Source organism: Gymnogyps californianus, chromosome 1 (assembly GCF_018139145.2).
Source record: "Gymnogyps californianus isolate 813 chromosome 1, ASM1813914v2, whole genome shotgun sequence".
Taxonomy (NCBI): domain Eukaryota; kingdom Metazoa; phylum Chordata; class Aves; order Accipitriformes; family Cathartidae; genus Gymnogyps; species Gymnogyps californianus.
In genome coordinates this window covers 188,318,065-188,344,194 of record NC_059471.1, presented here as the reverse complement: position 1 = coordinate 188,344,194, position 26,130 = coordinate 188,318,065, and the positions used below count along the sequence as shown (strand labels likewise).

Here is a 26,130-nt window from a genome sequence, read left to right as displayed (position 1 = left end):
CTTTGGAGCAACAACTGAAAGTCAGGAGGGATGCACCCAAAAGCTTTCAAAATGAAACTGGATATTTGTGTCTTGTTATAGCTTTGTTTGTCATTAGTCATCACAGTGTACAGGTTATTTAAATGGTTAGCCAAATAATAAGTAGTATAACTATTGTAAAGTGTATAGACTTTTCATAGGTGAATATACTTTCCTTTTTTATGAAAAAAGATATTGATATTCTTTTCTTGGCATTAATTAAATGTAAAAATTAATTTTTGTAGTTGTAATTCCTAGAAATAGAAATTACACAGTCATAGTTCTTGTTTCATTCATGTTTGGTAGCTCTGACAATTGATCATAATCTCTTAAGCAACCAAAGACAAAAGTGATTTGTCCATTATTTGAAAAAAATAGTCCAGATCTATGATCATTTGCAGTCTTTCTTTTACAGTTGGCTTCTTTGAAGAGTGGTCTACTTCATTTTTTCAAATTGAAAATGGGAAGGCACTTCAATATAACTGCAGCTTTATATCTCTCTGAGAATACTGTAGTCAAGTAGGTAGATGTACTCTACTTTTATTTAAAGTTTTTCTTGACTGTTCAAAATAACAAGTCTTTTAAACATGTTGTCCAATTGGCTTAACCTTATATGTCTTTTTGAAAACTGTGGCTGTAGAAACGAAACACTACTTAATGTAACCAGAACAGTAACATAACCATAGTCAGTCATGTACCATAGGGTTAGTTTTCAATATTCGTTACTAGTTCTACTGTATGCTTATGCTATTTACAAATGATGCTTGTACATTTTGTCTCAGAATACTGAAGTGCAGCTAATCATGGACAGAATTTAGTCTGATACCTTATATTATTTTCACACTGCCCTGTAAGACAAACATTGAAGAGGACTCAGCTCCTTCAGAATTTTTATTGAACCTGAAGTCAATAGCTCAGATCTCAGTTTCAAAGTGCAGTTCTCACTAGACGGGTTATGGTCATGTATTTTAACATTCCAATCATGGAAATCTTGCCAAGTTTCAGTAATAACTCAAATTGAATTTATCCATATAAACGAGTAATTGCAGTTCTCTTGTTTAATATCCAACTTCTAGAGTTGTCATATGGGTAAATGAAGTTTGGTTGTTGGGTTTTTTTTTTATCTTCACAAACTTTGGCATCTAGGTTAATTTTTGTTCTCAGTGTCTTGATTTTATGTTTACTGAATGTTTAGATAATCTTTCTCTTGTTTTGATAATCCTTCTCTTTTTCTGTTGTAGCTTAGCATTTTCCCTGAGTATCTATTTAGCTTTTTCCCAAGAAGATTGGTTCCAATTATTTCCCATGGTATTAAACTGGAAGCTATTCAAATTACACATTTGATACGTCAACCAACTGACCTACCAAAACAATTGGTTTGGAAGGTCAACCGATATTCCAGAAAGATGCTTTTTTTTTTTCCCTACCTAGCAGTTTATTCCAACATCTTTCTGCTGTTGCTAGTGGGACCCAAAGGTGCTCTAAAAAGATCACTTGTATCTGTCACTTCCCCAAAAATTTTATTCAAGATGTCTTTCTGTAAGCTACGTTGTGATGAAGTCTCATGATCTTCAGTAGGCAACACCAGCAATTTTTTAGTCTGGATATATAGTTTCTAGTCATCTTGTTTCTTACCTCTACAAAAATTGCATGCAATTGTTAATCTGTTTCCAAGCATATTTTCTCATCTTTAGCATGAGGTGAATTGTTAGTCTTGGTTTGTCCCTAGTGGTTTGTGTTCAATGGCTATCATCTTCTCTATTCCATTTAACTATATCCTTCAAAATGTCTTCTGTAGTTTTCGTACTGAACTTTTCATATTTACTATACACTTTCTGCTATGTAAAGTTTCTTGTCTGTGCCACACCTCCACTCTGGTTTTACTCCATTCAGTTCATTAATAAGAATTGTTTTCTTCCTTATGTCTGACAGAGTGATACTTTTCAAATTTTTCTCTCTAAAACCTCAATTCTTCTGGTACTGTCTAGTATGTGAACTTATTTTCTAGACTATAGAGGCACCTTTTTCTGAAATGTCTCTTCTGGTTTCAGATAACAAAGAATATTTTATAAGATTATTGTTGACCACTGTGTCTCTTTTATTACTGGCCAGCACAAGATTGAGGGAAGAATCTCCATTTCTTTTTTAAGTTATCTTGAGGTCACTGCTTAAGGTTACACGAGCAGAATGAATTTTATTAGTGAATTTTGGAAATGTACATTTCCTTTTAGGATGTAAATCAACATTTATTCTGTGATCTTTTATCTAAGTTTTTTAGCTACTATTTGGAGTTATGATTTCACATCATTGTAGCTAAAACAGAAACTTAAATATACATATGGAAGTTAGCATTTGGCTGTGTTAGCTGGTGGAATATTGGAACTGATTTTTGTAAATGTTTTACCAAGAAGTAAATGCTTAATCTTTTTATGAATAGAACACTACTTTTCAGTCTAGTAGCTGATAGAAACAAGTAAGGTAACTGAATTAAAAAATTAAATTAAAAAGTCTTTTCAGTCTTACATTTTGGGTATTGCCTAGCCAGACATTTCAAACACTCATGTTTGCCTTCTCTCTTTCATTAGTAGCATGTTTCAGAATGAGGTTTGCTGTCAAATGCCAAGATAAAGTTAATCTATTTCTGAGCTACTGGTTTGAATAATCAGTAAGTACTGCTTTTAATACATTGGATTCCTGAGAGAAAACTATTAAATAAATGGAAACACAGGTGTATAACAATGCTTTTCTCTGGTTCTGAGGAAATTAAATATAGTTCGTTGTCAATTCCTACCTCCATTAAAGAGAGTAAACATCCCAATTAATAAAAGACGGAAAAATTTTAGCCCTATGCCTTGTGTGGAAAAAACAACCTTCCTGTAAATGAAGAGATTACTAAAAAGTATACTATACCACTATTAGGAAGTTCTTCCTACCCTTTTTTAACAGATTCTACTTTGCTGAAAAAATTGTTGTTATATTTTTTTGGCATATGTCTGTGAAGTGATGTAAGTTAAATATACACTAAGCTATTAAAGCTAAAAGGTGGATTTACTACTTCCTAAGGACCCTCAGGTTTATAGTATATCTGTGGAAGGAACAGCTATCCATTTTTACACACAGCTACACAAGAATCCCATTGCTCACCTGTGGCTTCTGTGGGGATTTTAACATAAAGAATGTCTTTTGTCATGGAGACATAATGAATCTTTTTAGAGATTTGTTAGACTAATATCAGGGAGATGTTTCTGTGTAGATATTAAAGATGTTATGTTTATGTGGATAGTAGGTGGTTCACAGTACTGCCATTGAAAGCATTGCCATGTGTTCTACAAGATACTACTTTTGTATAGTAGATAAAATAATGCAATACAGATATAAAGAAATAAAGGTCTGCAGAAACCTACATGTTGCTAATAGAACAGAAGTACTTCACACACACACACACAAGTATATATAATAGAAGGATCAAACAACCATTCATTGATCAATATACATGTTGAAATCTAATTTAAGTGGGTTTAAACGGCCTCACCTCCAACATGAATTTTGCCTTTAACATGTTCTTACAGTAAATAGAATTTGGTCAAAAAATATCACTAAACTTACGTTTCTGTTAGAAACATGTAAAATTTCTATTTAAAGGTATTTAAAACCTCAGCAGAATACTGAAGAATTGTAATGCTGTTGACATATAAGTTCATGAATAAATGGATGTTGATATTAACTTGAATGTGCTAGTAAGTATGTCTTTTTAAAGTTTTAATCTGAATCTGCAAGCATTTCTTTCTGCAGATCCTTTGGTAAGAGTAAGAACTCTTTGAAGGGATATCCCTGTTCTCATTATCGCAGTTCTATCCCTTCTTTGTACCCCATCAGTTAAGCACCCCTACCAAATCACAGATATTTTATTCTATGAGTCACTAAAGATTCAGTGATCTCGTAACCTATTGTAGAAACACTGTTGACCCTGTTCTTACGGACATTTTCCTAGTATTTCTTGAAGTTTCACTTTTGAGTGATAGCAGTGAAGGCATATTTGCACAAATAAAGAATATTACTCAATGATGGTTAATTACAGAAGATGCATCTTGTTGGTATGCTGAAAACAAAAGCTCAGCATGTTCTTTCAGAGATACTTTCAGAGAAAGGAAGGTATAAAGTTGTAAAATGGCTTGATCAAGGTCATGTGAGAGGAGGATTGCAAAGCTACTTTAAGAAAATGCAATTATATTTCTCTTTTTTGGGATATAAAGGAAATAATTTACATCTTAACAATTAGCAACAGGTTAATCCATTTCTTCTTAAAATGTAAGGTATATTTTCATTTGATATCAGTATAAAGTATAGAATGATTCAAATATTTGTGAGATATATCTAGTTATATTTCAGCTCTCAAAAGTTTCGTATGAGAATTCTTCTCTATAAAAATGCATGTTATCTGCCCACAAAAACTTTTAATGAGATATTTAAATAAAGTAAATAAAGCCTGTACTTATTCTGTGAGGGGGAAAAGTCTTCTTATCAGTGCTCCCCATTAGACTTGTATTAGTGTGCTGTTTTATACCATTGTGCAGAGATGTTTTTGCCTGAAAAAAATTAGATTCTCATTTCTAAGCTCTAAGAGTTGCAAGTCCTAAATGTAGCTTGATTCCAAAGGTAAAAATACAAGATATACCTACAAGTTCTTGCTGACAAGTACAACGTCTGCTTGGTGACGGGTCCCATTTGAGCTACCGTTTCTCGAGGACCAGCTCCGCCGCAGGAGCTGTCCGCGGTGCTGAAACCTGTCACGACATCGCGGCCCTTCTCTGAGCCGTTTCAGCGTGCCTTTATGTGCGACAGCGAAGCGATTCATCGGGTTTGTAAACTTCCTTCTTCAGTGAAACATGTCGACTCTATGAATATCTTAAGTTTTGGTAGCTTAAAATTAGTACCAGGTTCTCCTTTCTGCCTTCAACAACTCCGAAAATTTCCTTTACATAATTTGAAAATCCTGGGATTTAACTAGAAAAAGGCCATCTTTAGCATGAAAGCAAGTTATTCGTTAGTACTAAGTAAAATGAAATTATTTTTCCATGTTATAAGTGTTTATAGACCAATAATATTTAGAAAGTATGCAGCAAGCTATAAATAAGTGGAAAAGTTAATGTCTAAATACAAGAAGTAACTCTTCTGTTAATGTCTAAATACAAGAAGTAAATCTTTTTCTACCTACAAAAATTCTGTCAGCAATTCCACAGAAATGTTTACTTCAACCAAGTCTAGAAATACAAAATGTATATTATTATAGAGTTTAAAAAATGTTAAAGTCTACTAAAGACTTACAAGAAATATTTGTTACTTCTATTTTTACTTTGTAATTCAAGCTACCTATGCATTCTGTGAATATTTACTTCCTTAAGCACAATATTCAGTGATAATATTTTTTTTCTTTATTCTTCCTATTTGTTTTCATATATATGAACCAAAATAATGTAAAAATTTTGCTGTTGCTTTCTTTGTCAGGAGGTACCACATCTTTTCATCAGGTGTCTTAATGGTCAGGTGTCTTTTCTCTACTGGGCTTAGGAGCAGTCATTTTTGTAATCAACGTTCTGATCAGCAGCTTCTTGTGCACGTTTGCTGCTTATGGGCCCAGTCCTACTCCCATGAGAACTTTAGCTTCAATATGAGTAGTTGGCTATTCATTGTTCTCTTTTTGTTTTGTTTCATTTCATTTCTACTAATAATGTTTCTGTCAATCATTTATTGCTTGTTACTTTGTGAAAGCTGAGGAGATTTATAAACTAGTCAGTTGTTATTGCTAAACAGAAGTGTCCAGGTCCAGAAAGAAAACCTTAATATCATTTAAACCGTTCAAGCTATCTGAGTTCCCTGTATGGCCAGCCTAAAGTTTAGACATTACTAATAACTAAATTACCCTTTTGACTGAAGACAAAATATTGGATTTTTATTATCTGAGTCTAAACATTGCATTTAGTTTTCGGGCTTCTGGGAAAATACCAAAGCAGCTCAAAACTTGCTGTTATCAGTAGCTAACAATCTATTTCCCTATCAGTCTTATGTCTCCTTCCTGCCCTCCTTCTCTCTTCTTCTTCCCACAATAAGCAACATGTAAAATAGGGTTATTATTATGGGTAAGTCCTTTATAAAAACATTTATTGTGTGGTCTATTGCAGTTATACAGCCTCAAACCAGCAAAAATATCCTATGTGCTCAGAATTGCATTTTGACAGGAGAATATGTAAGGAAATATTTTATCAGACATGAGAATGAGTTTGTTTATTGTCAGACAAGAGCTCCCAGAATGTTTTTTTAAGAAACAAACAAGCCAAAAACTATTTTGATTTTAATCAAAAATGTATTTTCCTCATAAAAAAAATTCACATACTCACTGTGTCTACTCTACAGAATTTGTCCATTTCATTACACCATGTGTCAATCTTAGTATATCTGTTCACTGCAAAAACTCGTGGCTAGTGTGTGTAATACAGCACAGGAGGAGGTATTGCTCAGTTCCACTACTTTTATATAATAATTAAAAAAAAAATACAGAAAATGTTCTTGGCTACTTTCACTGTATTCCAGACTTAAAAGTCCCATGAAAGTTCTAGAAAATGAAGTTAATTGTATTTGGTTGGTAGAATACCCTTAGAAGCCAGTTAGTTAAAATTCTTCTCTTATGCTGAATCAGTACATATTCCATTTGTGAGCAGCAGCAAAGTCCAGGAGTCTAGTTCCTAAAAGGAATACTTTTTCTTCTTGCCTTTTTATTCAGCACAAATGCAGTCATGTGCTTTTTATTTCAGAAATTAAGTGATATAATGACATATTTATGACATATTGGTTGGTACACCTATTACAGTTGCTTTTACTTCCATTGCTGTGCTTTTTTCTTTGCCCATGTCCCAAAGACTGATTAGAGGAGGATAAAGCTCATTGAGTGAAAAGGATTGTTTCTTCAGGTAATTCTTTAGATAGCTGTGTCCAACGTCATAGTTCATCTCTCGTGAGATGCAGCTGTAGAGATATATCACAGAGATGATTCCCAAAAGAGCACCAAGGCAGGCAAGGAATCCTATTATGTTGTTCTTTTCATAGCCTTTCACTGCCAAGTCCAGTCCTTTTGTGGTTACATTGACACATTGTTTCTTATTCTGTGAATAGATAGTGGGAATATCTATACAAATTTTGTATTCAGTTGATGGATTTAGATGTGTAAGATTATATACCTTTATATCAGATGGTATTCGAGCGCTCTGTGCAGCCTGAGAGTTTTCAGCTTTCAGAAAGGCTGTCCATCTAACACTGGACTTCAGAATTTTAGAACTTGCTTTCCATGAAACCAAAACAGAATTAGATTTTATATCTTTTATTTTAATATTCAAAGATCCATTGCTGTCCTGAGGGAAAGAGCCATCCACTTTAATCATGACTGACTTTAGGTCTGCCCCAACTAAATTCGTTGCTATACATGTATATAAGCCACTTTCTTTTTGTGTTACATCACTTATGTCTAATGTTCCTTCGGAATGAATGTAGTATTTATTAGAAATAGTATTAGGCAAAAGTTTGTGTCCTGATGGTGTTATCCAGTAGATTTCAGGTTCTGGTTCTGCTGTTGCTCTGCAGTGTAAGGAAATATGGCTGCCAGTTTTTAAATCCAGAGTAGATGGAAAACTTTCAGGAGCTATCAGGGGGAGACAGATTTCCATCATTTCCCGGAAGTGTATCTGCCGCACATTCTGGCCTTGGAATTCGGGAGGATCTACACAAAACAGAGACTCCGGCTCCATGAAGCGAATGTTTGTTTTATTCATGTTAATCCAGCGGATGACACAATCACATCTAATGGGATTGCTGTGTATACTAACTTCTTTGAGGTTAGGCAAGGATTCTATTGTACTGCGGTACAGGGCACTCAGCGCATTGCTGTTGAGCATGAGCGATTCCAGTTTGGGAAGTCTGTAGAATGCATTTGGATGAATGTATGATAATCTGGGGTTATTGGTAGCTTCTATTTTTCTTAAATCTGGCAAATTATCAACAGCAAGACTATCTATAGAAATCAGTTCAGGCATGTTATTAATTCCTAACTCTTTTAGGTGCAGCATATTGCTAAAATCTCCTCGTCGTATTCTGTTAATGGGATTCTTATTTAGATCCAGAAATTTAAGATTTGTAGCCTTTTGAAGAGCAATGTGGGGAACTCTAACAAATCTGTTGTCATAAAAGGAGATGCTTTCTAAGTTGTCAAGGCCAACCAAAGCATTATCTGGTATTTCAGTGAGATTTATGCCTGCTAAAACTAGGCTGCGCAGATTGATAAGAGGCTTAAAGTTCATATCTTCGATTCTGATTATTGGGTTTTCTCCAATCATGAGAATTTCAAGATTAGGAGTAGCTTCAAACCACTTCCTGTTAATCATTTGCAGACCGTTTGAATTGAGATGAAGTCTGAGAAGATTATTGAGGCCTATGAAAGCTCCCGGTGCAATCACAGAAAGCAGATTATGATTAATATAAAGCTCTTGTAAATTGTGGAGTTCAGAGAGACATTCTTCAGGGAGTTCAGTAAGTTTGTTTTCTTCAAGGTACACTGAAAGCAACTGTGGTGTCTTTCTAAGATTAATACTGGTCACTGAGGATAAATTGTTCTGAGATAAATCTAGACCAGTTAAATTCACTGGGAAGTCTACTGAATGTTCAATTTTTGCAATATTATTAGTCTGTAGAAGTAGAACTTGTGTGTCAGCAGGCAGTCTGGCTGGAAAATTAAAAAGGCCTAAATCATTACAGTCCACTGTTGGAGCCTCCATATACACAGACCTGGGGGTGAACCATGGTCTGATCTCACATATACATGACTCTGGGCAGTCTGCTTTTTTTTCTACAGCTTGTACTAGCGCAGTGATAACTAGGCCAAGTAGAAAATTAATTTTGAGTTGCATGTCCTTCATCTTAGCTCAAATGTTCAGAAAAGTAACAGACCCTTTAGTATTCCACAGTTACGGTTTTGGAATTCAGTATGACCTGGTCAATTGATAAAACACACACTTGTATTTGTCAAACGATGATTGTGAAGGACTTTCTTCCTGAGGATAAGTGATAAATTTGTAACCAACTTGTCCAGTAGTAAGAGGCATTTTGTGGAAATGAAGGTCACTCTGTCCTTGATGACATAAAATTGATAAGCTTTGTGAAGATGAAGTATGTATAGATGGTCATAGGAGATTAAGCAATTCATTTATTTAGTAGTATTAACTTCAAATCCCATGATTGATTAGTGTTTGCAGGAATGACAGGATGACCTAAAATATAAGAAGAGGAAATAATTAGTATAAGAAAGTATAAAGTTATAAATTAATTTAGCCATCTTTTGCTCTCTAATGTTAATTATTGCAAGTAAGAAAAGCAAATGACTGTGGTGCCTAGAGTATTGTAGTGGTATCCAGATAGCATAAATGAAGTTAATATAGTAATATATCTTTAGACTTGTAGCTTGTCATACATCCAGTGGAGCATTGCTCTACAGAAAGATGAAGATCCACAAAGCATAAAACAAAATATATCAGTGAGGTTTTTCAACATATTTTATGCTCTTTTAAAATATTTTCTTTTTTCTTTCAGTTATCACTAGAAGCAGACTGAGTTCTGTTGGCTTTGAAAATGTAAACACTGAGCAAAATCCTACAGAGCATGAATATTTAACTTTTGAACATGAAATTTACAAATATAAAGAACATAATTTATGTGTAATCAAAGGAAAACGGAATGGTTGGATTAATACACATTCCTAATGATAACATTCTTAGGCAAGCCTGTGAGATATTTATACAGAAATATACAAAATTGATAATCCACAGGTTTTATAATTTTCTAATTCTTTTTGTAGCTGCTGTTTAGGAAGAAAACTTGTTTTTTTCTTTAAAGCAATAATTAGAAAGAAATATGTACCTCATAATAAATAGCTTGTCATCTTGGCAAATTCAGCTTAATTACTGGCTTGCTTATTTTGGCTTCAATAACTTCAATTGCAAGGAATAATAATAACAGAAAAGTGTCTTTAGAGTGATAAGAAGGAAAAAAAATTACACTAGGAATTTCTTTGGTCTGTAGCTCTACAAGAATTTGAAATTTGCTATGAAGTTGCAGATTGTCTTGATGTTCCAAATTATAGTAAAGACTGAAATCTTAGCATCTTGAAGCATCAAATGTGTCCTCTCCAGATTTTTGGTATGTACTTGCTTTTTGTAGAGAAAAAAAAAATCCTACTTTGAGTGTACGTTGTGTTCCAAGCCATATAACTCAAAAGCTTTTGTGTTTTCATATATGAAGTAGTACCCATTAACTGCTTCATTTACTTCAGAATATAGACTTCACACTAACTTTAACTGTATTTTGTCTCAGAAGACTGTCATATGATACACGTTTATGCACTTTCTCCCCTTGCCTCTAGTGTTAAAATTCACAGTGACATTGTTTACAAACTGTAAGATAAGATCAATGTTTCTTTGACATTGATAAATAACTTTTGAGGTGTTGCTGGTATAGACAGAATTGCAAAAGTCAAGTGTCAAGGATTTGGATTTTAGGTTTCCTTTCCAGGCCCAGGAGGACTGGGCATATTGACCACATAGGCATTCCATATCAGCTCAGAGGAAAGGTGTTGGACCATGTTGAGTGATATGAGCATTGGGCCAATTTGAAGTACATTTGGCAAGTCTTTGTGTTATGTACATTTAAGGACATTTAATATTTTATTTTAAGATGTAAGTGTATTAACAAAGTGAACAGACAATGTGTGAGATAAACATACAGAAAACATTCTGCTGTTTTGAGGATTAATAATATGTTTTTATGCAAATGGCCCAGTTTATACCGAAATGCAAAGACATACTGACTGAAATAGTAAAAATGTAATCTGTTCCTTTGTTCTGGGAAATGAGATGAACTTCAGGCTTGCAGAAAAATAAAGGTTTGCATTGGACAGTTAATGCCTATACCTTGCTCTTAATTTTGCCACAAGGAGGCAAGGTGATATCTATATGGAGTACTGTCCCATTTACTAAAGATCTCTGTAAAAATCATTCTATGCCAAATGCACGGATGTAATTTACTATGTAGGGAGAAAAGAGGATGGCCATGGGGGGGAATTTTATGAGTCGTGTTCTTGGTGCACTTTCTAAAGCACATGTCCCATTGACTTCTGGAATTTTATTTGGATTGTATATTAAAAATGTATCTCTAAGTGTGGCAAATACAAAATGTACGCTTCTAATAATTGAAAGGTCATTGGATATCATACCTGAATAGTAAATTAACTGAGATTCAACAGACTGCTACTGCAGATATCTAATCTCAGCATTTTAATCCCACTATGATGCTCAGGGACTTCTGCTCAGTAGAGGTACTGGGAAAGTATTCTGGGGAAGCATAACTACATAGCTGACCTGGTTTTCTGCGCCTCCCTGGACATTTACTATTGGCCACTGTGAAAGATAGGATGTGGACCAAGATGGACTTTTCATGTGTGTACCAGATACCTGAGAGTCTGTACCAGTTAAAGCATGTAAACTACTACATTTTCATGTACATAGAGCCAACATCCTCCTGGATTTGCATTTATACTCCTCCTGAGTTTGTACTTCAGCTTCTATGGGATTCTCAAGCCAAAAACAAGGGCACTAGTGGACATTTTCATGTCATGTATATCAGAGTGGGCTTTCTGCAAAAGGCAGCAAAAAAGAAGAGGTGAGAGATCCAGGTTGAAATTCTTCTTCTTTATGATTTAATCTGATGTCTTTTCTCTTTCTGGTGAATGCTCCAGCTAATAAGCCACCAGCTCAAGCTCATATGGTGTTCTAGCATAAATCTTTCTTATTTCTCCAGTTAAAATACTTCTGCCTTGTGTAAAATATTCACTGGGGTTGAGTGCCTTGAATAACAGATTGTAGAATAATTTTCACACTCTCTCCCAGCCTGCAGAGTCATCGTTCCAAAAGACATTGTTTCACTTCAGAAAGATTTTTGGTTTAAATAGTGGCATATCTATGTATTGTTTTACATTAAAATTATTTGGTATTAACTGTCATTCAAGGTGTGGAGTAAAAGAATGTTTCTGGAGTAGTATGGACATCCATGGTGGCTTATGAGATCATAGAATCATAGAATAGAATATCTCAAGTTGGAAGGGACCCATAAGGATCATCGAGTCCAAATCCCTGCTCCTTGCAGGACACCCTAAAACTAAATCATATGACGGTAGTATGCATCATATGACATAGTACACAAAAAAGTGAAGTAGTTAAATGCACAGCAAAAATTGTATAGAACCATTTGAGTGGCAAAACATTTTTGTTGGTCTTTTTGTTTATAATAGTATTATTGTGTGACTCTGATATACAATGTTGACAAAGAAGGTAAGAAAACATGGAATGCTGATATTAAGTTTTCTGGTCCCACCTGAAGAGATCAAAACCCAGAATCAAGTTATGCAGTATGACTTTGCTTATGCCAACCAGTTGTATTGATTATGTTTGTGTCTGTGTCTGTGTAATTAATTTCTAACCTTGAGATGTGTACAAACCATTTTGAACTGAGAATTGAGCTGCAGTTTACTGTAACAAAATAAATCTCATGTAAATTGATATCTTGGACTCAACACTATAAACTGTAACTGAAGTTCAATTTCCTTGAAGAATGTAGCGTCACAGAGACAAATGTTTGTATTGGAATATAAGCATTTAACTTTGTGATACTTTGAACTTTGGGAATGCATTGATTTCCTTTCTTCATTAATATACTGATAATAGTAAATATGTACTGATAACACTAAGTAAAGATTAAATTTAAATTTACAGATTCAGAATTTTTATTAATGGGTTCCAGTGCTTTAAAGCTAAGTGCTTTGTACCATCTGGAGTTTTATGTGAAAGTTTTGCATTTCAAATGTCCAGTTTTAAAGGTACTAATAAGAGGGACAAAGAGTACCTGAAGGTTATTTGTCGTGTTCCTTTGAGTACTATTTAAAGTATCTGAGATTTACATACCCAGAGGTTTCTGTGCAAAAATAGATATTTTCCTTAAAAAAAAGTTATTTCAAATAATGCAATTATGTCAGCATTATCTGTTAAGCAGAAATACTATTTTTATTATAGCTCTTTTGTTAGTGGGTTTTGATGACCTCTCAAGATTTTTGATGTGATGTAAGCGATTCTTAACACTTGTACCTACTATGGTGCACAATAGAAAAGCTTGTAGAGATGAGGCTCAGCAGTAAATTATCACCAGTAAGCTGAGGTGTAGGATAAGTGTTTTCACACAAGTGGCAGCAGGAGCTGTGCATCGTACTTTTGGAGTTTTTGACATAACTCTTTACCCAACAGCATTTATAAATCTTTGTGTGCACTTTAATTGTACATGTGTTTCCTCATCCAGATAAAATGGTATGGTTTGTTTCCTAATGTCTGCAATTTAAAAGTCTAAATGAGTCTGCATCTAAAAAGTTAGTGTTGCTTATTAGTAATGATATTCAGTATTTTTATTATTGTTTTCCTGTACTAGAACTTCTGTCCTAAAACTGTTTAAATCTTTGTGGACAGATTATTTAATTTCTTCTGGAAGTCCATCCCTGTTGCAATCCATACTTACTGTCTTACTAAATGTGGTGTGCCTCTTGCTTTTAAGGTATTATCTCTTGCTTTTAGAAAAATGCACCCTGATGTGTGTGACTTTTTGCAGCCTAATTATCTCTTGTGTAGACAACGACTGGTATGTCTTAATTAGGTTTGTTTCATTTACTGCTATCGACAGCTGGAGCCTTGGTTTACAAGAGGGTATCACCATTATTTGAGCTGGAAAAGACAGTCAGTGAATGAATAAACTGAGCAATGTTTCTCATCACTGGAGCAACAGACAGCTAAGAACCAAGTCAGAGTGGGCAGAAAGGAAAAGAAACACGTCAGGTTTTGGCAATCTTTCTTTTCCACTTCAGCAGTTAGAGAGACAGTGATAAAAACTAAAAATGCAGCAGCTACACTGCAATGTGCCCTGCTGGCAATAAGGCAAACAGTTCACTTCACAAGGACCAATTTAGAGGTGGCAAGCATTTTGAAAACACAGCTGTTCATACAAAGCTACCTTTCAAACACATCAACTGAAAGAGCCACTTCTCAATTCTTGTCATTATAACCACTTTGAGCAGTTCTGTGGACAGAAATCTGGAAATGTCACTAACGAAAAATTGGGCATGAGACATTTCATACCTCACTTGATTGTAGTTACAGCACTTAGGGTTTCTTTGGTTTTTTTAAATGTTATGAAAATATACAGACTTAAGTTTGAACGTTTAGTATCTTTCTGATAATTTTATAAGGCAATTTTTCCTTGTTTGTTCTATGATCAAAATAAAAAAAATTGTTTCCTTGGGCAATTTTTTGTTACAGCATGGTTGATAAAAAGATGCAACAACTTATTTATTTGACATATTTCAAGAATTGGCACAAAAATCTGTTTTTTTTTCCTCTATAAAAATGTAAGTGGGATGTTTTTGTCGAAATAGGTACTGAAAGTTTGTGACTGAGGCAGGAGTACAAGTTTAGGTTAAAGCACAAAAAGATAATATAATGGATTTTCATAACAGAATCAGTCTTGAAATAAAATATTTCTAGAAGTAAGCTCTACTAGCTGGTCCAATACGGTTGCTGGAAATTATATAGATATTGTAAAACTGGAAAGAATTTCTGCTGGCATATTTAGTCTTGCTTTTATTCCACTTTCTGGAGCAAAGAGTTTCATGCAGAATCCTGTTTCTCTTTACAAATACAAATTAACAATTCACTGTAATATGCTCTTAATGTTTTATATTGTTACATATAGGTAACATATAGTCTCACATTAAAACATGAATGAGGAGTTTTGGAAATCAGTGTGTTTCAGACAATCTCAGTTCTGAGGTGTTCAACTTGGGCAGCTGACAGTACCAGATGACAGTTGGATTTTTAGAGTCTTAGGTTAAAAACCTCAAAAGTGAGTATCTGAAATATCTGGACGTGTTTGAAAAATTTGACTAGGGCTTCCTGTTGGGATATTGACTAATTTTGGAAATCTAATTTACTTTTTTTCTAATGACTGATTTTTAGAACTTCAGGCTGGCCGTGAATAGCATTAAGTGCAAGATGTAAAGGAAATGGCAAAGCTACTTGTATTTAACCCTAGAAGCAATTTGCAGTGTCTGAATAATTATTTCAGCATATGTATTTATATTTATTTTGTGAACTTGTTACACCTCCTTTTCATTTTTTTCCTTACTTGGAATAAATTTGCCTGAGGGTAAGCCACAAGCTTAAAATGTTTAATATGACTGTAAAACAGGTCAAATTCTCACACCTTAGACGATTACAAGATAAGAATGACAAGATTTTATACATCATTAAAAGTTCTTTATATCCATGGACATCATGTGCTTTGAGGTTACTTTAATCTACAAATAAAGATAGATTCAGAAAAACATTATGATCAGCTAAATTTACATGAGATTTACCCTTCCTCTTTCACTAATTGAGTCTGGTCTACTCTCCTTGTGCTCGTTTACTGTATCTTAATGCATTTTAACAGATATCAGAGGAATTATCACCATGTACAATTCATTAAGAACTTACTGTAGTTCTATTTCTTGTATCAATCAACAATTACATCACAGTATTTTGGAAAACATTGCAATATAATAAATCGTAAAGCTTTGAAAATACAGTATTTAAAATAGATGTGATGACAACAAAAAAGCTAAATGAAAGCCAAAGGAATATTGACATATGGTATGTCATAATTTATTACATATGCTATTTTAGAATAACTTTTCAATGGACTTAAATGAACATTTTGTAAAACCTTCTTTTAAAAATGGGAGGATGGAAAAGATATAGCACTTATTTCCTAGCCTATTTTAAACTGGATTACCATGACTGACCATGGAATGGCAGATAACTATGGGACCACCTGCACATGAAGTAAGGTGTTTGTCAATCATAATCACAGTGTTTAACAGAAATAGTATATAATTCTGTTACTATTACTAATTTGGTGGCAGCAGCAGCATTGTGCATTGGAGCCATAGTGGTGGATAAGGACCGCACTGTCTTGTGTGCTAACTTCCTGCAAAACAAAACCGTGAGCTTTGCTCCATGGAGCTTAAAATTTAAATACAAGAAGAGGGACAACTCATGATTCAGACAGGGCAAGAAAAAAAAAGTCACTATGACAATCTCTGAATATCCTCGAGTTTATTCTTTTCCTCTAACTGTAGTCTGATAGTTTACTATCATGATCCTGGATTACTTTTCCAGGCTTTGATTTTAGATTTTCCGTCTGTAGATCTCTCTCTCATGTGCTTTTAACTTCTAATCGCACGCTCCCTAGCCATTGAATACATCTGACCTTTTCACAAATGTCATAGCAAGAGAAGACGAAAAGTTTGTTTGATGATACTTGGTAAAGGGACTAATCATTTCAGTGATCAGTTACTGCATTTTTTTTTAATTTCCTCTCCTAATATGAAGTACACAAAATAATTTTTAGGTATTCTTTTTGAGTGAGCAGAGATGTTAGAAAATTTTAGTTAGATGACGAGGATGAATTTCAATGGAAGTTGCACATTTCTTTACCATTTATGTTCTAATCTGTCATTTATGTTCTAATTTCTAATATGGCATTCCAAATCCTCTTGCGATATCTTTAATGTGTGGCAGTTAGACTACATCTAGTAATTTTAAGTACTTGGATTAATTGTAAAAGAAACTTTGAAAAGAATCTGAACTGATTTCTTATTTTATTTCTTCTTCTTACATCAGATATTGAATATATAATTCTCATGTTTTTATCTAATTTGCTAGTATTACTTGATTTTTTCTTAAATAATAACTGCACATCTATATTTTCTAGTTGTCAGAGAAAAAGGCAAGTATTAAATGTTAAAAATAACTTTTCTAAGTCCTTAGATCTTTAGTATCCTTGTTATAGTTCTTAGCCTTAGAAAGATTTCACTGTGTGACTTATTTATCGTTGCCATTATCAAGCAATTATGTCAAAAAATTATTGCTGTAACTTGGGAAAGTAATGTGTTAGTTTAATTTGGATTTATTCGTACATGTTCAACTTCTTTTTGACAGTTGTCATGTTAGTAGTAGAGAAGCACATATTGGCAGTTACCTAGGCACATAGTTGGCAGGAGAGCAGTCACGTTCTAGATGTGGGTGCATGTACCCAGTTACCAGATGCTTCAAGCAGATGGCCAGAACTAAAGATGAGTGAGACCAGTTTTGGCTTGATTTTCTAGAAAGCTACCATACCGATTCTGGGGGTCTATAGTACATTTGACTAGTAAAAAAGCCTAGCCAAAATCCAGCAGAGCTATTGGCAAAGTCTGCATTTTGTGATTTTTTTTTTTTTTTCTTTGTGGCTCTTAAAATGTAAATATTAAACATGCCTAAAACATAGAAGTAGATGTGTTCAGGTAGTTGTAATAGAGACAGAGAAAGATACTGACTGTACTTAGCACATAATATTTTCCTTGGGAATTTATTAATTAATCTTTTTTTGATTTATCATGGGAAAAAAGTCACTGTAATAAAATTAGCATAATAATAAACATGATAATTTTAGGAGTTACAATATCTATTCTATAATTTTTCAATAACAAAGATTTAGGCTGGAAATACCTAAATTAATTTAAATTGTCAGTCTTTAATGGCAGACTCCTAATGTTTAGTGAATTCACCCTTTAGTTTTTGGTATATTTATGATTTGTTTGGGGAAATGGTCACATCAAGGTAAATGCCCGTATAATAATAATAATAAAAATATCATTTCCAGTGTGCACTGTATTGATTATCAACTATAATAATCTAAAGATATAAAAGGGCTTAATAAATGGAGTTATATCAGGAACATCCTGCTACAATCCCAGCCAGTACTTGATGTATACATATAACATATTACATGGAATGTGGTTTCAGATCCATGAAGGGAAAAAAATTATTGCTTGTCATTATAATAAGCAGAAATTCCTTACTAAAAAACAAAAATAATTTATTTTTGAGGTGCTAGTAGTGGATGAGATAATTTTTTCTATGTCATGAATTTTCCTACCAAATTAGGCTGAGTTGCTTTAACTTTATTATTGTGACCATATTGGGTGATTACTTTCATTCTGAGCCACCTGTGGAACCAGGTTCACAATGTATTGTTCAACAGAAATGGATAATTTTTTTTTAATCTTGCTTGAGGCAGTGTAGAGAAACAGATTGATGAAAAAACAATTTCAGGATGCAAAAACTGACAATGCGTAAAACAGAATATTATTGTAAAAACTAGGAAATAAAAGTTCTGTTTTCTGCTGTGTTTTATATCAGTTGGAGTGATTTATGCATACTCATAAATTACCAGTTCATAGAGATACTGTCATTTCTGATTGCAGAAAGTATTTTGGTTTGTATTTACTTTTAATTACAGTTTTTGCTCAGCTGAGCATCTCATTAATAACATTACATGTTAAGTTTTTTTATATGATTTGCAAAACTAATGTTATTTTTAGACCTGAAATTATTGCTTTTTGTGCTTTTATGACCCATTCGTCAGCTCTAATCCACATATAGGATTATCATGGTTAATTTCTTGTTTCCCCAGAAGTGAATACATTAAAATGCTGATCTTATTTTCTCTTTATGGTTTGCTTTTTAAAATAAGACCAGAAGAAAGAGGATAAATACAAGATAAATAAATAGCAACACTTATAGTTAAGTACAGTATCCCTTCTACTGTGTGTGGCACTACAGCTAAATAATCATACAGTTCCTGGAACAGTAACTGAATCCTCTTTCAAGTGTTTTTCTTTTTCTTTCAAAATTGCAAATTTATTTAAACCATTCTACCTCTCCAACATGTATAGATTCATAGCCACCGTTTCCACTCCATTTTTTCCCAGTGTACAATCCTTCTGGTGTTTCCTATTATTTTAAAGATTTTTTTGTATTTTGTCTAAAGTGAAAAATGTACTCAATCCCTTAATGTTAGATGATTTGGCTCATTAGCGTGTCACTGAACAGGATTATTTCAATTATGAAACTTACACGATAGAGCCACATCTTGTTTTTGTGTATCTTTCTTAGCTCTCCAGCATCTATCATCCTTTTACATCACCTTTCTGCATTTTGGATGCCAAATCTGACAGCACTGTTAAAATTAACGTTCTGATCTCCCAGAGAATTTTGACCAGTATTTACTGTTCAAGTATTCAAGTCAATCAACCAGATTGTGATCACTGTACTCAAAGCTTGCACTAGATTTTTCTTGACAAGCATAATTTCTCTTGCATTTTGTTGTGATTCCTGCTTATGATTCAAAGACTATGGATAGACATCTGCTGTAGGTGCATATGTAAAGACACATAGGAACACTACCTCACATATTACGATAAGAATGTTGGAGATGCACAGATGTATTTGTGCAATGAAATGCATCTTGCTATGGGAAAATGGCTCTTCAAACTCAACAAAAGATACATTTGAATTAAGATACTGAAAAGATCCTATTAGTGGTGATTATGGAATGATAGAATGAACAGTTTTGTTCATCACTGGTGTTGAAGGGGGATAGATGAACCATTTCAAATTGTCCTTCATTTGTCCTTCCGAAGATGGAGTAGGCATAATTTTGTAATAATGATAATGTTAAGTCAAAGCAACCTGCTTTTTTATTATAAGACATTTATTTTTAAGTCTGACTTCAGCCTTTCTGCTTTCAGACAATGGCATGGTTCTCTTTTCCAGCAGTAAAACAACTTGAATAAGTAAAGAAAGAGAGATATTTCAATAGTGTGACATTTCAATAGTGTGAAATGACAAATTATGCTTTCAGGGTCTAGTAGTAATTTCTGCTTCAAAGTTGGAAGACATCAGAGGGAATATCAGAAGTAAAGAGAAAGACATGGTATGCTTCCTTACTCATAGGAGGACCACTGGCACTAGAATGCCTGTGAAACAGCAAATATGAACCTAGCATATGCCAAAACCCATTAGTTTCGTTTATCAGCTACAGGTAAGAAATCTCATGAAATGCTGTATATGGTTCTGGTCACTCAGGTTCAGTAAAATAAATTGGAATTAGGGTAGAATCAGTTAGTATGAGGAAAATGACAATAAATTTTCTGAAAGGAAACTAGGAAAAAGAATGTTGCTTCCTCTGTAAAACAATTTTAGATTTGTTGATAGCACAGCAGAAAGTTGTTAGTTATTTGTATGAGTATTGAGTACAGTGATATGTCATTTACAGGTAGATAAGGAGTAGTTATATATATTGAAAAACCTGGAGTTGTTTTCTCTCCATGTAGGTACATGATAATTCGAAGAAAATACATCAACTAAGAAGGGCCATATGAAGATTTAATTGCAAAAATGTTATTCCAGTTCTTTAAAATATTCTCAGAAATTGTCCCATCATATTGCTGCTGGTCTTCATTGAATTAATAAACTGTTCTCCCCAGGTAACTAGGAGTATGTATGGAAACTAACTAGAACTAATGGAAAATACATACTAGCATGTATGGAAAATAACTAGGAGTATGTATGGAAAAAACATAACAGACAAACATAACGGAAGAACACTTTGTGTCCTATGTAAACGCTTGTGAAGCATTTGAAGAAAATAAGATTTCTGGATACATACCGTAAGTTCTAGAGTACATCCCATAATGTAATAGAAGGAAGTAGAAACAGAAGGGTAGAATGATGCCTTTTTTTTTTTGAGCGATATGGTATTTCAGTAACCTCCTCAGAAATAGCTCTTGGGGTTTTAGAATTTTCCACTGTTCTCCACAAGCAACAAAGCAGTTGGGATACCAAAGTTGCCTGAATTTCTTTGAAGTCATCCATGTAATTTGCAATATTTAAAGCTATATATGTTGCTGTAGTTCAGAGAAGAAAAGTACACATATACCATGGAAGAGTTTAAAGCAGAGGACACATATCAACTCTCTTGACATTTGGAAGGGTTGATTTACCTCTTAACTGGTCCTTCTTTAGCTAGTATGTTAAAACCAGGCAGACAGCATCTCAAAAGCATTCAATCCACCATCTCAAAAAAGAGATTCTGGTGACAAGGTGTTTCTCTAAAAATGTAAGTAGGTCTACTTTCTTGCAGTAGTGTGTAATAGGTAGCGCAGATACTTTTGAAGGCAAATAGCCAATTCACTTGATAGACTTAGCTGATGCAAATCACAAACCAATACCAATAAAAGTGCATTGAGGATTAATTTGGTTAACCACAATTTAAACCGGTAAACAAGGATGATTTAGCTTTGGTGTGTGGCTTTTTCTGCCAGTTCTTATGAATGTGAACTGAATATGTAGTTTAAGTTCTCTTATAGTATAATTATCCTTCCTTCAGGCAATAGTTGTCACCTTGTTCAATATTGTAATGATGGAAATTATAAACCACCTGTCTGTCTCCTTGCAAATGACTCTGTGTCCTCTGTTAATGAGCATGGAAATGTCACCTTAAATTGCTTTAACATTCTTAATACAAAGAAAACAAAGCATGGAAAGCATTTGAAGTTCAAAATCCATACCCGTTGTTAAGTTTGTGTTAGTGTGCTTTAAATTGTCCTTATTATGGTATCCTATTGTATGTGGGAAATGCAAATTTTGAAAGTAAATCCAGATTTAACTTCTATCATTTGGAACAGGGAGTGCAGAACAGTGTGAGCGTTCTAACTCCTACATTTTCAAACCCTGACTGATCAGGTTCAGTTTCCACTACTGGTTGTGGAGAACAATCATGATGTATTCCTGAAATTCCAATTCTGAATCTCCAGTGCCATCCGGTAACTTTCAGTTGGTTAAAGGTTGAGATTACTCTGGAATTAAATGAATAGGCAAAGCAACACATCTGAATGGCTGAGAACTTGAAAAGTCCTGAAAACATTTCCCTGAAGGTGATAGAATGCTCTTTTCTGTCTCCTGTCATTCATGAGAGATAATGTGAGCCACATCCAGGGAAGATGAAGTAGCATTTGGAAGTTATAGCAGTAATGAGTAGAAACTTATAGCAGTTATGAGGTGAAATAGCTTTGTTTGGCAGTCCTTCAGGAGCAGGCTTTTAGGATTGATCAAGACTTGCATTACAAGCAATAAGGAAAATACCCAAAAGGCTATAAAGATGTTTGGCTTGAAAATTGGGTTTTAGTTTCAATACATTTTCCATGTTGCTGCTAAACAGTAGAATTGAAAGCTAATTGATAAGTTACAAATAAACTTGCTGTTTAGTTGCTCTTTTTCTAGAAATAATTATTCTTCAAGGGTCAACTTTTAAAACATTTAAAACATTTTTAGTTAGTTAATAAAAGCCTATCTTGGAACAGAATACTGAAGAATTATTGAGATGAGTTCTCTTTACAGTCAGGATGTCTAAATCCCTTTTAATGTCCTTGTGATTTATAGAGTCATATGGACAGAGAAAACTGGTAGTCACTAGTCTAACATTTTAATGAAAGATGGAGAATCTACTTGTGCTGGTTTTGACTGGGATAGAGTTAATTTTCTTCATAGTAGCTGGTATGGGGCTATGGTTTGGAGTTGTGCTGAAAACAGGGTTGATAACACAGAGAGGTTTTCATCATTGCTCAGCAGCGCTTACACAGAGTCAAGGCCTTTTCTGCTTCTCACCCCACCCCACCAGCGAGTAGGCTGGGGATGCACAAGAAGCTGGGAGGGGACACAGCCGGGACAGCTGACCCCAGCTGACCAAAGGGATATTCCATACCATATGACGTCATGCTCAACATTTAAAGCTGGGGGAAGAAGAAGGAAGGGGGGGATGTTCGGAGTGATGGCGTTTGTCTTCCCAAGTAACCATTATGCATGATGGAGCCCTGCTTTCCTGGAGATGACTGAACACCTGCCTGCTGATGGGAAGTGGTGAATGAATTCCTTGTTTTGCTTTGCTTGTGTGCGTGGCTTTTACTTTACTTATTAAACTGTCTTTATCTCAACCCACAAGTTTTCTCACTTTTACACTTCCAATTCTCTTCCCCATCCCACCAAGGGGGAGTGAGTGATCAGCTGTGTGGTGCTTAGTTGCTGGTTGGGGTTAAACCACAACACTACTGCAGGTGGAGACATAGATATTTAATTACAAAAACCTAGCATTACCTTGAAAGAAATAAAAATGGAAGACTACAGTTACATATTGATGAAGATAAAGCAAAGCTTGGTATTTCTTTGAAAATTGTCCTGTAATGATCTGTGCCAGTGCAAAAAGGTTTCACAACAGATTCAGCAGGTTGCGTTATTAGTAGCTTGATCTACCAAACCCTTTTTTGTCAAAGGAATTCCTGCTTTGAAATGGATTGTTGTTTTGTTGAGAGTTAACAGATCTTTTGAATATGTCTCCAGCAGGATTGTGCATCCTTTTCCTTATCGTGGTTATCCAGGATGATGATCTAATAAATAAGATGGTATCAAGGATGTTTTGGGTATTGGCAATGCTCACTTAATGTTTGCAGATCCAAATGTTAACTATGCTCAGCTGATAAGCACTCATAGTTGTTTTTTCTTAGGCTGAATAATCTCATTTTAATACTGTGTACCTGCCAAACTGATAACCTAGGAAGTGTTAAGGTGAAGGAGTCTTGATGAGTTTCATATGTTCCTCTTTCTGGTCTTCCAAGCTATTTTTAGGGTTTTAATTCTTTTCAGGAATTCTATAGGAACTCCCCTTTGTGACTGTGTCAGAGAAGTAAGAATTCCATTCTGTTAAAGCAGAAAGGCTCCTATCGATGCCACCAAATACTTCTTCCCTATACATATAGACTCAATTTCTAGAACTGTTAAGAAGAGAGAGGCAACATTTCTCTCCTCTGAACTTGTTACAGAACATAAAAGAACCTTACAACCCACTAACTATTTTTGGTGAATGGGAAGGTTTGTTTTGATTTATTTTGCTTTACTGTATAGATAAAATAGTAGATTATATACAAATGTGATCCTTGAAATCTAATGGAAAGATAAATCTGCACATTCTAGTGAAAAATATCTGCTTCATTTGCTTAACTGTGAAATAGCATATTTTTCAAGCTGTTATTAAGGTTTGAAATGATTAGCCTTCATTAGTTTGGTAATTAGTTTAGGCAGATTGTTTTGCAACAGGCTCATTCCTATCTTACTGCTACAAAAATATAAGTCTATCATATTTTTGTTACAAAAGTTACTCTCGAAGAATTTTTCACCATAGTTTTAATTGCTTTCTCTTTTAAAAATAACAGTAACTAAGAAGCATGAAACAGAATTTGTTTCACTGGAAAAAATCCTTAATTCCAGAGGATATTTTAGTATTTAGAAGTTTGATATTTTAACGTTTAGAAGTGTTAGGCTTCCATTCTGCATGTTATAGAAATAATGTTGCAGGGTTAGATGGATTTTACAAATAGGTACCAGACAAATGCAGGTAATTATTTGGCTCTATCAGGCAACATACTTTTCTTTAATAGTTGTTGTAATACAGTCTTTGTTAAATATCCTTTTTTATGTTCAAAGTGATTATCATCAGATTTCAGTGATGTCTGTCTGATGTGACAATATTAATGGGGGCACTGACACTTGCTGCAATACCACATCTATTTCTTCATAAAACAGGCATTGTCAGTAGAGTTAAAAATGAAGTTGCAGAGATTGGCCATAGTAAAGGAGGATACAGATAGAGTATTCTGCAGTTTGGACATGTGTTAGAATCCAGCTGAGGTTAATTGTGGTCTCATTTAATTTTATGACTGGAAAATATTCAGAATACTTATTGATTGGAAATCAACTTAAGGTAGCTCCATCAATATCTCCCAGCCTTGCACATCCTGATTTGGGGGATGCTGATATGCAGCATTCATAGTCTTCCTGCCAGTCAGCTTCAGAGTTTAAAAGAAAGCTATTTGGTAAGAAAAGTTATCAAACTCTTCAGCATGACTATGATTTTTCTTTTTTTTTTTTTTAATTTGATCATCTCAGTTGCAGCTTAGCTTTGTAAAATAGCTGTGGATTTATAAGGAATTCATTAACTTTCTCCTTGATGGCTAGAATTCTGAGCACAATTTAAAGTGATAACATTATAATAAATTAAAATGTTGATTTATTCTGAAAGCTATAGGTACGAAGAATTATAACAGTTTTTGTCTGCTAGAGGCAGACAGGAAAAAGTAACATGAGGGGAAAGAGAAAGGAATTTTTTTTTTCCTTTTTTTTCCTTTATTTTTGCCTGTTCTGTCATTCTCTTGCTCACGATCTTTGGAAGTTAACTGAGTTGGAAGTAAAACTGAATTGATGTTAGCTTAATTCTACTTCTGCTCTACTCAGTAAATTCCAGCACTTCTCAGGAAAAAAAAGAAAAAAGAAATTTCATTGCTTTGTCCTTTGAGGGCTTTTTTTTTGCTGAGGCTAAGGCTATCTGTCTAATGGCTGTTTGGGCACCCATGTGGTAAGAATTAGACTTCTCACTCCTTTCTAAGCCCAAAAGAGACAAGTGAAACCAGCAATTACCATGCCATCAGCCTGCTACAAGAGCTCTCAGCTTTTATCACACAATCTAAAAGATCTCAAATTCTAGCCTAAACTCCATGTCTCTTTGGGTTATCAATATTTTCTACTCTCTGCAGTGTGCTGTCATATATATTAGATTTCACTTACCAGTTCTGGATTACAGATTTTAACTGCATGTTCTTTTTAATACTTTTTTTTTTTTTGCATTTAGGCAATTTGAATAAATATAATAATTCATATTTGTTGTTTGATATTCTGAGTTTACTGTTTACTCTGTGCAATACTTTCTGTTGGAGCTATTTTCTAAGTGAATGACTCACTTTTCATAAACTGTTGCTTATGAACTTTGTTGAATCCAACCCAGAATTTGCTTCGCAGCTGAACAATTTCAAGTAACAGACCCAAAATTAATTTTGTGTGAACACATTTATTCATACAAACAAGTTTAAAAAGCAAAAAAAGGATGCAAATATTGTCCTGAAATGTCATTCGGAATGTCTCAGTAACCTTTGCAAATATTTTTTGCATTTTTTTC

The 26,130-nt window shown here is 34.1% G+C and overlaps 2 protein-coding genes across 2 annotated transcripts in view; one reads left to right on the top strand and one right to left on the bottom strand.

The window, feature by feature from the left end:
* Positions 1–26,130, top strand: part of IMMP2L (inner mitochondrial membrane peptidase subunit 2) — a 475,319-nt gene that overhangs the window by 188,311 nt on the left and 260,878 nt on the right. The window lies entirely within an intron of this gene.
* On the bottom strand, positions 6,852–8,978 carry LRRN3 (leucine rich repeat neuronal 3). The gene has a single exon (XM_050914863.1). It carries the CDS (start codon positions 8,976–8,978, stop codon positions 6,852–6,854), a length of 2,127 nt encoding a protein of 708 aa, XP_050770820.1.